The sequence below is a fragment of the Gorilla gorilla genome, chromosome 20 (genome assembly GCF_029281585.2).
Source record: "Gorilla gorilla gorilla isolate KB3781 chromosome 20, NHGRI_mGorGor1-v2.1_pri, whole genome shotgun sequence".
NCBI lineage: Eukaryota > Metazoa > Chordata > Mammalia > Primates > Hominidae > Gorilla > Gorilla gorilla.
Window position 1 is genome coordinate 18,522,471 of NC_073244.2, and position 13,859 is coordinate 18,536,329.

Consider the following 13,859-nt stretch of genomic DNA (forward strand, 5'->3'; position numbering starts at 1 on the left):
TTCTGACCTCAAGTGATCCTTCTGCCTCAGCCTCCCAAAGCGCTGAAATTACAGGCATGAGCCACCACACCCGGCCTGGTTTCAGAATTTTCTTGCCTTAGTTGCATCATACCTTTCAATCGACTTACATTTTCAAACCCAAGAAACAAAATTTAACACACTCACATATGGAATAACATTAAAAAGTGTTAACAGAAACTAGAATTCAGCTGCTTTAACAGTCAGCAAATAAAGGAATCCAAAGGGAAAAAAAAACACCAGCCTGGACACAGTGAGGATCTACAAAAAATTTACAAATTCAGGTGTGACAGTGCACACCTGTAGTCCTAGGTATTTGGGAAGCTGAGGTGGGAGGATCATTTGAGCCAAGAAAGGTGTTCGAGGTTACAGTTAGCTATGATCACACCACTGCACTCTAGTCTGGGTGACAGAGTGAGACATTGACTTAAAAAAAAAAAAAGGGAAGGAAGGGGAAAGAAAGAAAGGAGGAAGGAAAGGAAGAAGGAAAGGAAAGGAAAGGAAGAAGGAAAGGAAAGGAAAAGGAAAGCCAAGCCACATCTGTAATCCCAGCACTTTGAGAGGCCAAGGTGGGAGGACTGTTTGAGGCCAGCAGTTTGAGACCAGCCTGGCCAACAAAGTGAGAACCCACCTCTAAAATACACACACACACACGCTCCCTCTCCCTCTCTCTCTCCCTCTCTCTCTTAAGTCAGCTCAGACTAGCAGACTGCTTCTCCACAATTCAGAAGGAAAACCCACACTCAGAAAGCTAAACACATACACAAGCTTGGGGCCCACATTCTTGCTGTTGGGCAACAACCCTTAGAGTGAGACAGTCCCTGGTAACAGAGGGCAGGGGCACCTGAGGAGCCAAAGGAATGAACTCAGCAAGCTCCACACATTCCCTCACTCCTGGTGACAGGGAAATCGCCCCTTCAATTGTCGTAAGTGAGGAAACTCTCAACTGGACTGAGATTAAGGTTCTGACCCAAATGAACTCCCCAGTTCATTCATCCTGTGTCCAGGAGACAGATCTCCTGGCCTTTACAGACTTTCTCACTATAGAAAAATTACACTGAGTGCACCTACACAACAGATGCAAAACTCAAACCTAATGTCTAAAAATAGGCCCAAGGAAACCACAGTTATGCCCTCAGGAAGGGCATCACTGGATTCAGCCAGTCCCCCAATGTGCATTCAGATCCCCAGCTTTCCAGTGCTCAGCAGCTTCTCTCAGTACAAAGGGCTCCTTCCACAGTAGGTATGAGCAGGTAGGACACCTGCAGGGGAGGCTCCCTAGGAAGAAACAACTGGGCCTTCGATTACATCCCTTGGCAGACCCAAGGGTTGGTCTTAGAGCTTGGAGTCACTGACCTGAGTCCTCTTTGCTCTCCAGTCAAGTGACCTGGACCACTACTGATATTTACATGAGACAAACCCTGTGTTTGAAGAAATCAAAGGGGAGGCTGAGGCAGGTGGATAACCTGAGCCCAGAATGGAATTCCATTTGAAATCACCGAAAAGGAAAGAACAGACCTGAGGAACTTGCTATACATTCTCAGAAGAAAAAAAGAGAAACAAAAATTTTTAATAAATGCAATATCATACTGGGATATTTCATTATTATTATTTTCTGTTTTTGAGACAAGGTGTGAGACCTTGCTCAGCCTGGAGTGCAGTGGCATGATCAAGGCTCAAAGCAGCCTCAACTTCCCGGGCTCAAGCAATCCTCCCGCCTCGGCCTCCCAAGTAGCTGGGACTACAAGTGCAGGCCATTACGCCCAGCTAATTTTTTTTTTTTTTTATTTCTAGTAGAGATGAGGTCTCTCTATGTCACCTAGGCTGGTCTTGAACTCCTGAGCTCAAGCGATCCTCCTGACTCAGCCTCCCAAAGTGCTGAGATTACAGGCGTGAGCCAACGCTCCTAGCTTGATATTTTATTATTTTCTGAAACCCATCTCTTTCTTGCCTCTTTGGAAATATTTTACATCCACTCTAAAGGTTTATTTTATTTTATTTTTATTTTTTGAGACAGAGTCTCACTCTGTCGCCGAGGCTGTAGTGCAGTGGCGCAATCTCATCTCAACTGCAACCTCTGCCTCCCTCCTGCCTCAGCCTCCTGAGTGATTCTCCTGCCTCAGCCTCCTGAGTAGCCATGATTACAGACGTGCACCACCACGCCCGGCTAATTTTTTGTATTTTTAGTAGAGACGGGGTTTCGCCATGTTGGCTAGGCTGTAGGTCTCCTAATTACGTATATTTTACATTTTTTGAGAATCAATTAAGTGAGTAAATCTTTTCAAGGTGATAAGCCCAGGGAGGGGAAGTGCTGCGCTGGAAAGGACAGATCTTCCAGAAAAGTTTCCAAAAAGGAGACTCAACCCAAAGAAGCTCCCATAGGATGTCAGGTCCCAGGAGAGATACTGGCAAGAGAGGCACAAGCATTTTACACGAGGTAGCTTCAAGTCCTTCTCCTCTGTTTTCCTCTCATATAAATACCCAAAAGCATACGTTAAATCTTTTTAAAAGAACCATCCATTCCTCTGTACAAAAAGGACAATTAAAATACTGCGTCTGGTTGAAATAACGACGTTGTGAACTGGAGAGAAGACACTGGCATTTGAAAGAGATCTAGAAATTTAGGGATTTAATCCCAGCTCTGGGAAGAGCCAGGCTGGAGGACACGGTCGTGGGTTTGAGATCTGGCTTCCCATACACTTGGAAACCTTGAGAAACGAGTCCTCCCTTGGGAAGAAAAGAGGGACTGAGGACCCCACACAACACTGCTCCTCCCACGCACGAACCCCACGACCGAGACGGGATCCCCCCCATGACCCTCCCGTGCCCCAGCACAATCTGGGGAGACGCGAGGCTGCGGGCTCGGAGCTGCCCAGAGAGGGCTCCGGGACTGGGGCCGCAGTCGCCGCGCAGGGACTTGACAAGACGCCCGGGGTCCCGGCTGCCGGCCCAGCCCCATCCTGCGGCCAAAGAGACCGAGGGCCGAGCTGCGCCAGGAGGACTCGGGTCCACAGACCCGGGAGACAACGGCGGGGAGGCCTGGGTCCCACCACAGCCAGATCCGGCCGGTTTCAACCCGCCCCTCTCTCCCATCTCAAGACCCCCAGCCCCGCACACTTACCATTTCCCAGACTCTGGGATGTCCTGGCGTCCTGTTTACCTCTCCCGCGGCCAGCACAGGTCCTACCTCCACCTGAGGCCCTTCCTCCACCTGAGGCCCTTGTGGGGTGAGGAGACCCCAAAGCGGAGCGCAGCGGCTGGTAGCCACGCCCTCGCCGTTTACGCAGCGCTCCTCCGCCCGCCTTCCCGGCGGCGCCCCTGATTGGACATTGCACTCTTGGACCCGCCTTCGTTGCCTGAGTGACAGCTAGTAGGGAAGTCGCGTCTCTAAGCAACCTGCATTCGTCCGGGGTCAGGAATCTGTTCCCCTGCCACGGATATTTGCGTCTAAGCAGAATTTGTTAACGTACCCGGGGTCGGGCACTGGTGTCTTCCTGCAGCTCCTTCTGAGCGCGGAGACACAAGCGTGCACAGCGCAGGAAATTCCAGGCTCGGTTTCCAGATAAAGGCTCTTTGTCCACAGCGAAAAAGGGCGCCCGGGCCATGCCAGACTAGAACGGAAGGGTCAGACGCTCCCAGACTTAGCATAAGGCTGCGAGGCCATTCATGGGTTTCTGACTCTTGTTTACAAATACAGACACTTAGAGTGACAGAGTGACCTCATCATACCTAACAAAGAGTGACTACGTTTTAATCTTTGACAACTGACAGGGTTTAGGCCGTCACCCATCCCTTCCCTCCCCACACACTTTGCTCTAGTGGGAAGTTTGGACCCCACAGCCCTAGTCTGAGAGAAGGAGTTCCTTTTTTTTTTTTTTTTCGGTAGAGATGGCGGTGGTGGGGTGGTCTCACTATGTTGCACAGGCTAGTCTCGAACTCCTGGGCTCAGGTGATCCTCCTTGGCTTCCCAAAGTGTTGGGATTACAGGCATGAACCACCGTGCCCAGTGAGGAATTATTTTCAGTTAAACCCAAAGCCATGAGATGTGTTCAGTAAAGCGGAACACTGGAAGAATATTTATTTCGGACCAGTTTTTGACTATGTCCCTAGAGAACTTTTGTGGATCCTTTATGTTTGTTTGGTTTGTGGTTTTTGTTTTTGAGACAGGGCCCTTCTTTGTCCCTCAGGCTGGAATGCAGTGGTGCAATCAGAGCCCCCTGCAGCCTCGACCTTCTGGGCTCAAGCAATCCTCCCACCTCAGCCACCTGAGTAGCTGGAACCTCAGGCACGTGCCACCATGCTTGACTAATTTCTTTCTTTCTTTTTATTTTTATTTTGTAGAAACAGGATCTCACTATCTTACCCAGGCTGATCTTGAACTCCTGGGCTCAAGTGATCTGCTGGCCTCAGCCTCCCAAAGTGTTAGGATTACAGGCATGAGCCACCGCACCCAGCCCCTAGAGAATTTTGAAATGTAAATGGCTATGATATCGATAAGGCAATTAATTCCATTTTCACTAAGATTATTTTAAAAAAACCACAAAAGATTATGTAAATTTGGCATGTACTAGGAAACTCAATATACTGAAGATATTGGATCAAACCTACTAATGGGCAGGGCATGATGGCTCACACCTGTAGTTCCAGCACTTTAGGAAACTTAGGTGGGAGGGCTGCTTGAGCCCAGGAGTTTGAGATCAGCCTGGGCAACATAGTGAAGGCCCCCCCTCCCCCATCTCTAAGAAAATTTTTTAAAAATTAGCAGGGCATGGTGGTGCACACCTGTAGTCCCAGCTACTGGGGAGGCTGAGGCCCGAGGATTGTTTGAACCCAGGAGGTCAAGGCTACAGTCAACTGTGATCCTGCATTCCAGCCTGGGTGACAGAGTGAGACCCTGTCAGAAGGAAGGAAGGAAGGAAGGAAGGGAGGGAGGGAGGGAGGGAGGGAAGGAAGGAAGGAAGGGAGGGAGGGAGGGAAGGAAGGAAGGAGGGAAGGAGGGAAGGAAGGAAGGAAAGAAGGAAGGAAGGAAGGAAGGAAAAAAAAAGGAAACCCCTGTAGCCTTTGGCTGTCACTGTCCTATCTTCCCATCTTCCTCCTCCAAGCCTCTGTCCTAAGCAACCATTAATTTACTTTCAGTTGCTATATAGCTTTCCCATTGTAGACTTGGAATGGAATCGTATACTATGTGTTCTTTGTGAGATTAACTTCATTCACTTAGCATAACTGTTTCAAGGGACATTTACATTGAAGTTTGTATCAATACTTCATTTGTTGTTTACAGTAAAACAGTATTTCATTGTACCAATATAGCCCATTTTGTTTATCCATTCATCCATTAACAGGCATTTGGTTTGTATCCACCTTTTAGTTGTTATTAATAAGGTTGCTATAAACATCCATGTACAAGTTTTTCTGTAGACATAGGATTTCATTTCTCTTGGGAATACACTTAGGAATGGAATCGATGGGTTACATGGTAATTCTATCTTTAATCTTTGAAGAGCTGCCAGACTCTTCTCCTCTCCTTTGGGAAATTCTATTACACACATATTGGTCAACTAAATAGTGTCCTGCATATTTCTCAGGCTCTGTTCATTTTTCTGTTTTCTGTTTTTGTTTTTTTAAGATGTAATCTTGTTATGTTACCCAGGCTGGACTGCTTCAGCCTCCCAAGTAAGTGGGACTACAGGTGTGCACTAGCATGCCCAGCTTAAAGAAATAATTTCTATTTTGATATGACACCTGCAGATCCCCCTCCCTCCCCCAAAAAATCTTTTTTTTTTTTTTTGAGACAGAGTTTCACTCTTGTTGCCTAGGCTGGAGTGCAGTGGCACAGTCTCGGCTCACTGCAACCTCCGCCTCCCAGGTACAAGTGATTCTCCTGGCTCAGCTTCCCGAGTAGCTGGGATTACAGGCATACACCATCACACCCGGCTAATTTTGTATTTTTAGTAGAAACGGGGTTTCTCCATGTTGGTGAACCTGGTCTCAAACTCCCGACCTCAGGTGATCCGCCCGCTTCAGCCTCTCAAAGTGCTAGGATTACGGGCGTGAACCACAGTGCCCTGCCAAGTTTTCTATTTTTGACAGTGCCCAGTACAGGTGGTGGCACACATTCGAACTTCAAAACTGAGAGATTACGGGGCTGGGCGCGATGGCTCACGCCTGTAATCCCAGCACTTTGGGAGGCCAAGGTGGGTAGATCACGAGGTCAGGAGTTTAAGACCAGCCTGGCCAACATGGTGAAACCCTGTCTCTACCAAAAATACAAAAATTAACTGGGCATAGTTGTGTGCACCTGTAGTCCCAGCTACTCGGGAGGCTGAGGCAGGAGAACCGCTTGAACCTGGGAAGCGGAGGTTGCAGTGAGCCGAGATCACGCCACTACACTCCAGCCTGGGTGACAGAGTGAGATTCCATTTAAAAAAAAAAAAAGACGGAGAGATTCCATTAGCACTGTGGGCTATAGGAATGTAGGCAAGACCTTGTGCTCCCTATACTTCAAATTTTTCATTCATAAGATAGGACATATGGTTGGATGGGGCTAGTCAAATGAAATACTAATGATTATATCACATTAATTTCCAATGACATATAGTGAGATGCATATATGTCATTGAAATGTTGGACAAAAATTAGGTTTTAATTGCTCTCTAGTAAAACACAAAGCTGTTAACCTTTTTTTTTTTCCATCTTCCCTAACGTGTGCTGGATGTCTACCATATGGAAATGATACCTGTGGACAGTTTCATGGGCTTTTGGGTCTTTGTGGATCATTGAAACAAAAATTACCCAGCTACTTCTCTTGTTTAAAAAAGCATTAAAGATTGAAAATGTCAAATATACTTTTTTTTTTTTTGGTAGAGACAGAGTCTCGCTCCGTCGCCTAGGCTGGAGTGCAGTGGCAAACTCGGCTCACTGCAACCTCCGTCTCCTGGGTTCAAGCAATTCTCCTGCCTCAGCCTCCCGAGCAGCTGGGACTACAGGTGCACACCGCCACATCCAGCTAATTTCTTTTGTATTTTAGTAGAGACGGGGTTTCACCATGTTGCCCAGGCTGGTCTCGAACTACTGAGCTCAGGCAATCATCAGCCTTGGCCTCCCAAAGTGCTAGGATTACAGGCGTGAGCCACCGCCCCCGGCCATATACCTTATTTTTAACTAAATTGGGATGAAAATCAAAATAATACCCTCTGTCTGTAGCTTGCTGCAATTCTAACTTGGATAATTGCCCTCTAAACATCCATAGTTCTTTTGGATTTGTCAACTGGGAAATCACTATGGATTTGGCTAGATATCACCCTGTTCATCGGAAAAACCTGAGATGGTTTGCACTATGCAGATGACTATTACATTTCTCCAAACTGGGAAGAACTCCATGGTTTTCTGATTACAATTTGTGTCATTCGGTCTCCAGTAAATGCAAAATTATAATGTCAAATAGATGAGATCAATGGAATAGAATTGAAATCCCAGAAATAAGCTCATATGTATATATATATATATATATACATGTATATATATATATACGTATATATATATATACGTATATATATATATACGTATATATATATATATACGTATATATATATATATATATATATATACGTATATATATATATACTGTCACCTGGATGTGGCAGTGTGCACCTGTAGTCCCAGCTGCTCGGGAGGCTGAGGCAGGAGAATTGCTTGAACCCAGGAGACGGAGGTTGCAGTGAGCCGAGTTTGCCACTGCACTCCAGCCTAGGCGACAGAGCGACAGTATATATATATATATATACTCAAATGACTTTCAAAATGCTGCCAAGAATATGCAAAGACTATTATTTTCATAAATTGGTGCTGAGACAACTGGATATCCACATGCAAAAGAATGAAGTTGGACCCCTACATCACCCAATATATGGTAATTCACCGAAATAGATCACAGACCAAAACATAAGAGGTGAAATTATAATAATCCTAGGAAAAAAAGTGGGAAATATTGATAATCTTGGATCTGGCAAAGAATTCTTACATATGCAGGCCGGGTGCAGTGTCTCACGCTTGTATTCCCAGCACTCTGGGAGTACGAGGGGGCCGGATAGCCTGTGGTCAGGAGTTTGAGACCAGTTTGGCCAACGTGGTGAAACCCCATCTGTACTAAAAATACAAAAAATTAGCCTGGCATAGTGGTGCATGCCTGTAATCCCAGCTACTCAGGAGGCTGAGGCAGGAGAAACACTTGAACCCGGGGGGGGCGGGGTGGAGGTTGCAGTGAACTGAGATCATGCCACTTCACTCTAGCCCGGATGACAGAGTGAGACTCCATCTCAAAAAAAAAAAAAAAGAATCCTTACATATGCAGCCAAGTGTGGTGGCTCATGCCTGTAATCCCAGTACTTTGGGAGGCCAAAGTGGGAAGATCACTTGAGGTCAGGAGTTTGAGACCAGCCTGGGCCACATAGTGAGACCCTCGTCTCTATTCAAAAAACAAAAGGAAAAAAGAATTCTTACATATGAAAGCAAAAGCAAAAATTGATGTGTGTGTGCAATAGAATACACACACACACATATATATACACACACACACATAATTTGGGCCTCATAAAAGTAAATAGCTTTTGTGCTTCATAGAACTCTATCAATATGTTGAACCAACCCTGCACCCCTGGGATAAATCCCACTTGGTCACGATGCATTACATTTTTAATGTGTTGTTGAATTTGCAAATATTATAATCCTATATCTGGAAAAAACTAAAGACTCCACCAACCAGCACTTTGGGAGGCCGAGGCAGGTGGATCATGAGGTTAGGAGTTTGAGACCAGCCTGGCCAATATGGTGAAACCCTGTCTTTACTAAAAATACAAAAATTAGCTGGTCATGGTGGCGTGCACCTGTACTCCCAGCTACTCAGGAGGCTGAGGCAGAAGAATCGCTTGAACCCAGGAGGCGAGGTTGCAGTGAGCTGAGATCGTACCACTGCACTTCAGCCTGGGCGACAGAGTGAGACTCTGTCTCAAAAAAAAAAAAAAAAAAAAAAAAAAAAAAAGACTCCACCGAAAAACTATTAGAAATGATAACCCAATTCAGTAAAGTTCCAGGATACAAAATCAACATACAAAAATCAGTAGCATTTCTATATGCCAACAGCAAACAATCTAAAAAAGAAGTCAATAAAGTAATCCCATTTATAATAGCTACAATTAAATACCTAGGAATTAACTTACCCAAAGAAGTGAACAATACCTACAATGAAAACTATAAGACATTGATGCAAGAAATTGAAGAGGACAAAAAAATGAAAAGATACTCATGTTCATGCATTGGAAGAATCACTATTTTTTTTTTTTTTTTTTTTTTTTTTTTTTTTTTTTTGAGACGGAGTCTTGCTCTGTCGCCCAGGCTGGAGTGCAGTGGCGCGATCTCGGCTCACTGCAGGTTCTGCCCCCCGGGGTTCACGCCATTCTCCCGCCTCAGCCTCCCAGGTTGCTGGGACCACAGGCGCCCGCCACCTCGCCCGGCTAATTTTTTGTATTTTTAGTAGAGATGGGGTTTCACCGTGTTAGCCAGGATGGTCTCGATCTCCTGACCTCGTGATCCGCCCGCTTCGGCCTCCCAAAGTGCTAGGATTACAGGCGTGAGTCACCGCGCCCGGCCTAGAATCACTATTGTTAAAATGTCCATACTAACCAAAGAAATCTAGAGATTTAATGCAATCCCAATCAAAATACCAATGACACTCTTCACACAAATAGAAAAAAACATCCTAAGATGTATATGGAACCAAAGAAGACCCAGAATAGCCAAAGCTATCCTAAGCAAAAAGTACAAAACTGGAGGAATCATATTACCTGACTTTAAATTATTTAAATATGACTATAAATCATATTATCTAACTTTAGAGCTACAGTAACCATAATGGCATGGTAGTGGAATAAAAACAGACACAAAGATCAGTGGAACTGAATAGAGACGCCAGAGATAAATCCATACATCTATGGTGAACTCATTTTTGACAAAGTTGCCAAGAACATACATTGGGAAAAGGACAGTCTCTTCAATAAAGAGACTGGGAAAACTGGATAACCATATGCAAAATAATGAAACAGACCTCTCTCTCTCACCATATACAAAAATCAAATCAAAATCAGTTAAAGACTCAAATCTAAGACCTTAAACTATGAAACTACTAAAAGAAAATATAGGGAAATTCTCCAGAACATTGGAGTGGGCAAAGATTTCTTGAGTAATACCCTACAAGCACAGGCAACCAAAGCAAAAATAGATAAAGGGGTCACATTAAGTAAAGAGCTTCTGTACAACAAAGTGAAAAGACAAGCTACAGAATGGGAGAAAATATTTGCAGACTACCCATCTGACAAGGAATTAATAACCAGAATATAGAACGGGCGCAGTGGCTCACGCCTGTAATCCCAGCACTTTGATAGGCCGAGGCGGGCGGATCACGTGGTCAGGAGTTTGAGACCAGCCTGACCAACATGGAGAAACCCCGTCTCTACTAAAAATACAAAATTAGCGGGGCATGATGGCACATGCCTGCAATTCCAGCTACTGGGGAGGCTGAAGCAGGAGAATTGCTTGAACCCGCGAGGCGGAGGTTGCGGTGAGCTGAGATCACACCATTGCACTCCAGCCTGGGCAACAAGAGCAAAACTCCATCTCAAAAAAACAAAAACAAAAACAAAATAAAAAAAAACCCAGAATATATAAGGAGCTCCGAAAAAATCTATAGAAAAAATCTAATAGGCCGGGCGCAGTGGCTCACGCCTGTAATCCCAAGCACTTTGGGAGGCCAAGACAGGCGGATCACGAGGTCAGGGGATCGAGACCATCCTGGCTAACACGGTGAATCCCCGTCTCTTCTAAAAATACAAAAAAAAAAAAAAAAAAAGAAAAATTAGCTGGGCGTGGTGGCGGGTGCCTGTAGTCCCAGCTATTCAGGAGGCTGAGGCAGGAGAATGGCGTGAACCCAGGAGGCAGAGCTTGCAGTGAGCCGAGATCACACCACTGCACTCCAGCCTGGGCGACAGAGCGAGACTCCGTCTCAAAAAAAAAAAAAAAAAAAAAAATCTAATAATTGGATTAAAAATAGGCAAAAAATCTGAAAAGACATTTCTCAAAAGAAGGCATGCAAATGGCAAACCGTTATATGAAAAGGCCAACATCATTGATCATCAGAGAAATGCAAATCAAAACTATTATACAATGAGATATCATCTCACCCCTGTTAAAATGGCTTTTATCCAAAAGTCAGGCAGTAACAAATGCTGGAGAGGATGTGGAGAAAAGGGAACCTTTGTACACTGTTGGTGGGAACGTAAATTAGTACAACCACTATAGAGAACAGTTTGGAGGTTCCACACACACACACAAAAAAAATAGAGCTGCCATTTGATCCAGCAACCCCACTTTTAGGTAAATACCCCAAAGAAAGGAAATCCATGTATTGAAGAGAGATATCTGCACTCCTATGTTTATTGCAGCATTATTCACAATCCCCAAGATTTGGAAGCAACCTAACTGTCCCTCAACAGATGAATGGATTAAAAAAAAAATGTTCCAAATACACAATGGAGTACTAGTCAGCCATAAAAAAGAATGAGATCCTGTCATTTGCAACAATTTGGATGGAATTAGAGGTCATTATGTTAAGTGAAATAAGCCAGGCACAGAAAGACAAACTTCACATGTTCTCACTTATTTTTGGGAGCAAAAAATTAAAACAATTGACCTCATGGAGACAGAGAGTAGAAGGATGGTTACCAGAGGCTGGAAAGGGTAGTCCGGGGGTTGGGGGAAGGGGAAGTGAAGATGGTTAATGGCCACAAAAAATAGAATGAATGAGACCTAGTATTTGCTAGCATAACAGGGTGATTATAGTAAAAAATAATTTGGTTGCACATTTTTAAATAACTAAAAGAGTATAATCGGCTTGTTTGTAACACAAAGGATAAATGCTTGAGTTGATGGATTCCCCATTTACCATGATGTGATTATTAGGCATTGCATGCTTACATCAAAATATCTCATGTAACCCATAAATATATACACCTACTATGTACCCACAACAAAACTTAAAATTAAAAATGTAAACATTGCCTGGTCTCTGTGAACCTACGGGGTCACAGTTCTGAGTGTCCTGGCAGCATGATGCCAAGCCACTGTCCTCTGGAGAATATCTGACTCTCCTGATCCAGTATGGCCTTGCCTCCAGGGCCCTTTTGCTGTGGATTTACTCCTCAAAGAGTCAGTCATCAAGGGGTTCGCTTTATCTGGAAACTCGTCTGGCATTCCCTGCGCGCACACCTATGTCCCCGTTCAGAAGTTTCTTCAGGTAAACGCCAGTGTCCGGTCTGAGGGCCTTTATATCTAGCATATAAAGTTCTGGTATAATGCAAATGTCTCTGGCAGGACAGTTTCAGGGACAAAAGTGGAAGCTGGATCGCTCAGCTACCTGACCTCCGTCTGAGATGTGACTCAGGCAACAGGGGGTGGAACCTCACAAACTGTCCAATTGGAGACGCCGCCGGAGCGGTGGGTGGGGCCGCCCAGTACAAAGGCGCGTGGATACGGTGGCGCGAGTTCCGGTTTGTGTCTCTCCTGCCTCGAACGTCGCTAGGTGGCTCTGCCGCAGCCTCTGTTGCTCTGGGACCCGCACTGGCAGAGGGAGTCGTAGTTAGGGGGTGGGGACACCGCGGAAGCCGGGAAATGGTGACTGTGCGGGGCCTGGAATCCCGAGACCTGAAGAGCTGCTGGCCGGAACCGGCTGTGGCGGGAACCGGGCCGGCCCGCGGCCACTCCTGGGTCTGTGGACCCGAGTCCCCCTGGCGCAGCTCGGCCCTCGGCCTCCTCCCGCCGCAGAGTGAAGCTGGGCCGGCAGCCAGGATCCCGGGAATTCTGTCCTGTCCCCGCGCGGCTACTGAGGCCCGGGTCCCGGAGCCCTCTGTGGGCAGCTCCATGCCCGTAGCCCCGCGTCTTCCAAGATTGTGTGGGGATCACGGGAGGGTCATAGGAGAGAAGGAATCCCAGCTCGAGTGTGGCGTTCGTGCGTGGGAGGAGCGGTGGTCCGTGGGGTCCCCAGTCTCTTCTTTTTCCCCAGGGGGACCGGTTTGCCCCTTAATTTTACAAACGTGTGAAAACAGGATCTCAAATCCACGACCCCGTTTTCCAGCCTAGCTCTTCCTAGGACTGACAGGAAATCCCTAAATTTGCCAATTCCTTCTTTCATTCCAAATGAAGCTTTCCCTCTCCAATTCATATTATTATTCGCCCTGTTAAATACAATTTGTAGGAAGCCATTGGTTTAGACTGAGCTCCTGCACTAGACCCAACAGACCAAACCAAAATGAGTTACCCACGGGGACGTTGCTCGCTACCAAGCTGAAACTAAATTGTTTATCTGACCTTACAAATTATCAGGAGAGAAAGAGATGCTGGTCAAATCCCCAACAGGCCAGTTTTAGCCAACATGATAAAGAAAGTCCCCTCTGCTTTAACTTTTACCAGAAAAGCAACTTTGAAAGTTCCCGTCTTTCAGCCGGGCGTGATGGCTCACGCCTGTAATCCCAGCACTTTGGGAGGCCGAGGTGGGTGGATCATTTGAGGGCAGGAGTTCGAGACCAGCCTGGCGAACATGGTGAAACCCTCGTCTCTACTAAAAATACAAAAATTAGCTGCATGATGGCCTGTGCTTGTAGTCCCAGCTACTCAGGGGGCTGAGGTGGGAGGCTCACTTAAGCCCAAGCCCTGGAGGTCGAGGCTGCGGTAAGCTATGATCTCGCCACTGCGCTACAGCCTGGGTGACAGAGGGAGACCCTGTCTCAAAAAAATAA

General features: G+C 45.9%; 1 protein-coding gene across 3 annotated transcripts in view; it reads right to left on the reverse strand.

Annotated features, from left to right (window-relative positions):
- The window catches only part of LOC115931641 (zinc finger protein 443), an 86,303-nt gene that overhangs the window by 51,581 nt on the left and 20,863 nt on the right, over window positions 1–13,859 (reverse strand). The window contains exon 1 of one of the 3 annotated variants that reach the window (XM_055371615.2): window positions 3,140–3,858. The exons of the other annotated variants lie outside the window; for them this stretch is intronic. Coding sequence (XP_055227590.1) covers window positions 3,140–3,142 — 3 coding nt within the window. The 5' untranslated portion in view covers window positions 3,143–3,858. Of the gene's footprint in view, window positions 1–3,139; window positions 3,859–13,859 lie in introns of those variants that run through there. 3 annotated transcript variants of the gene reach the window in all.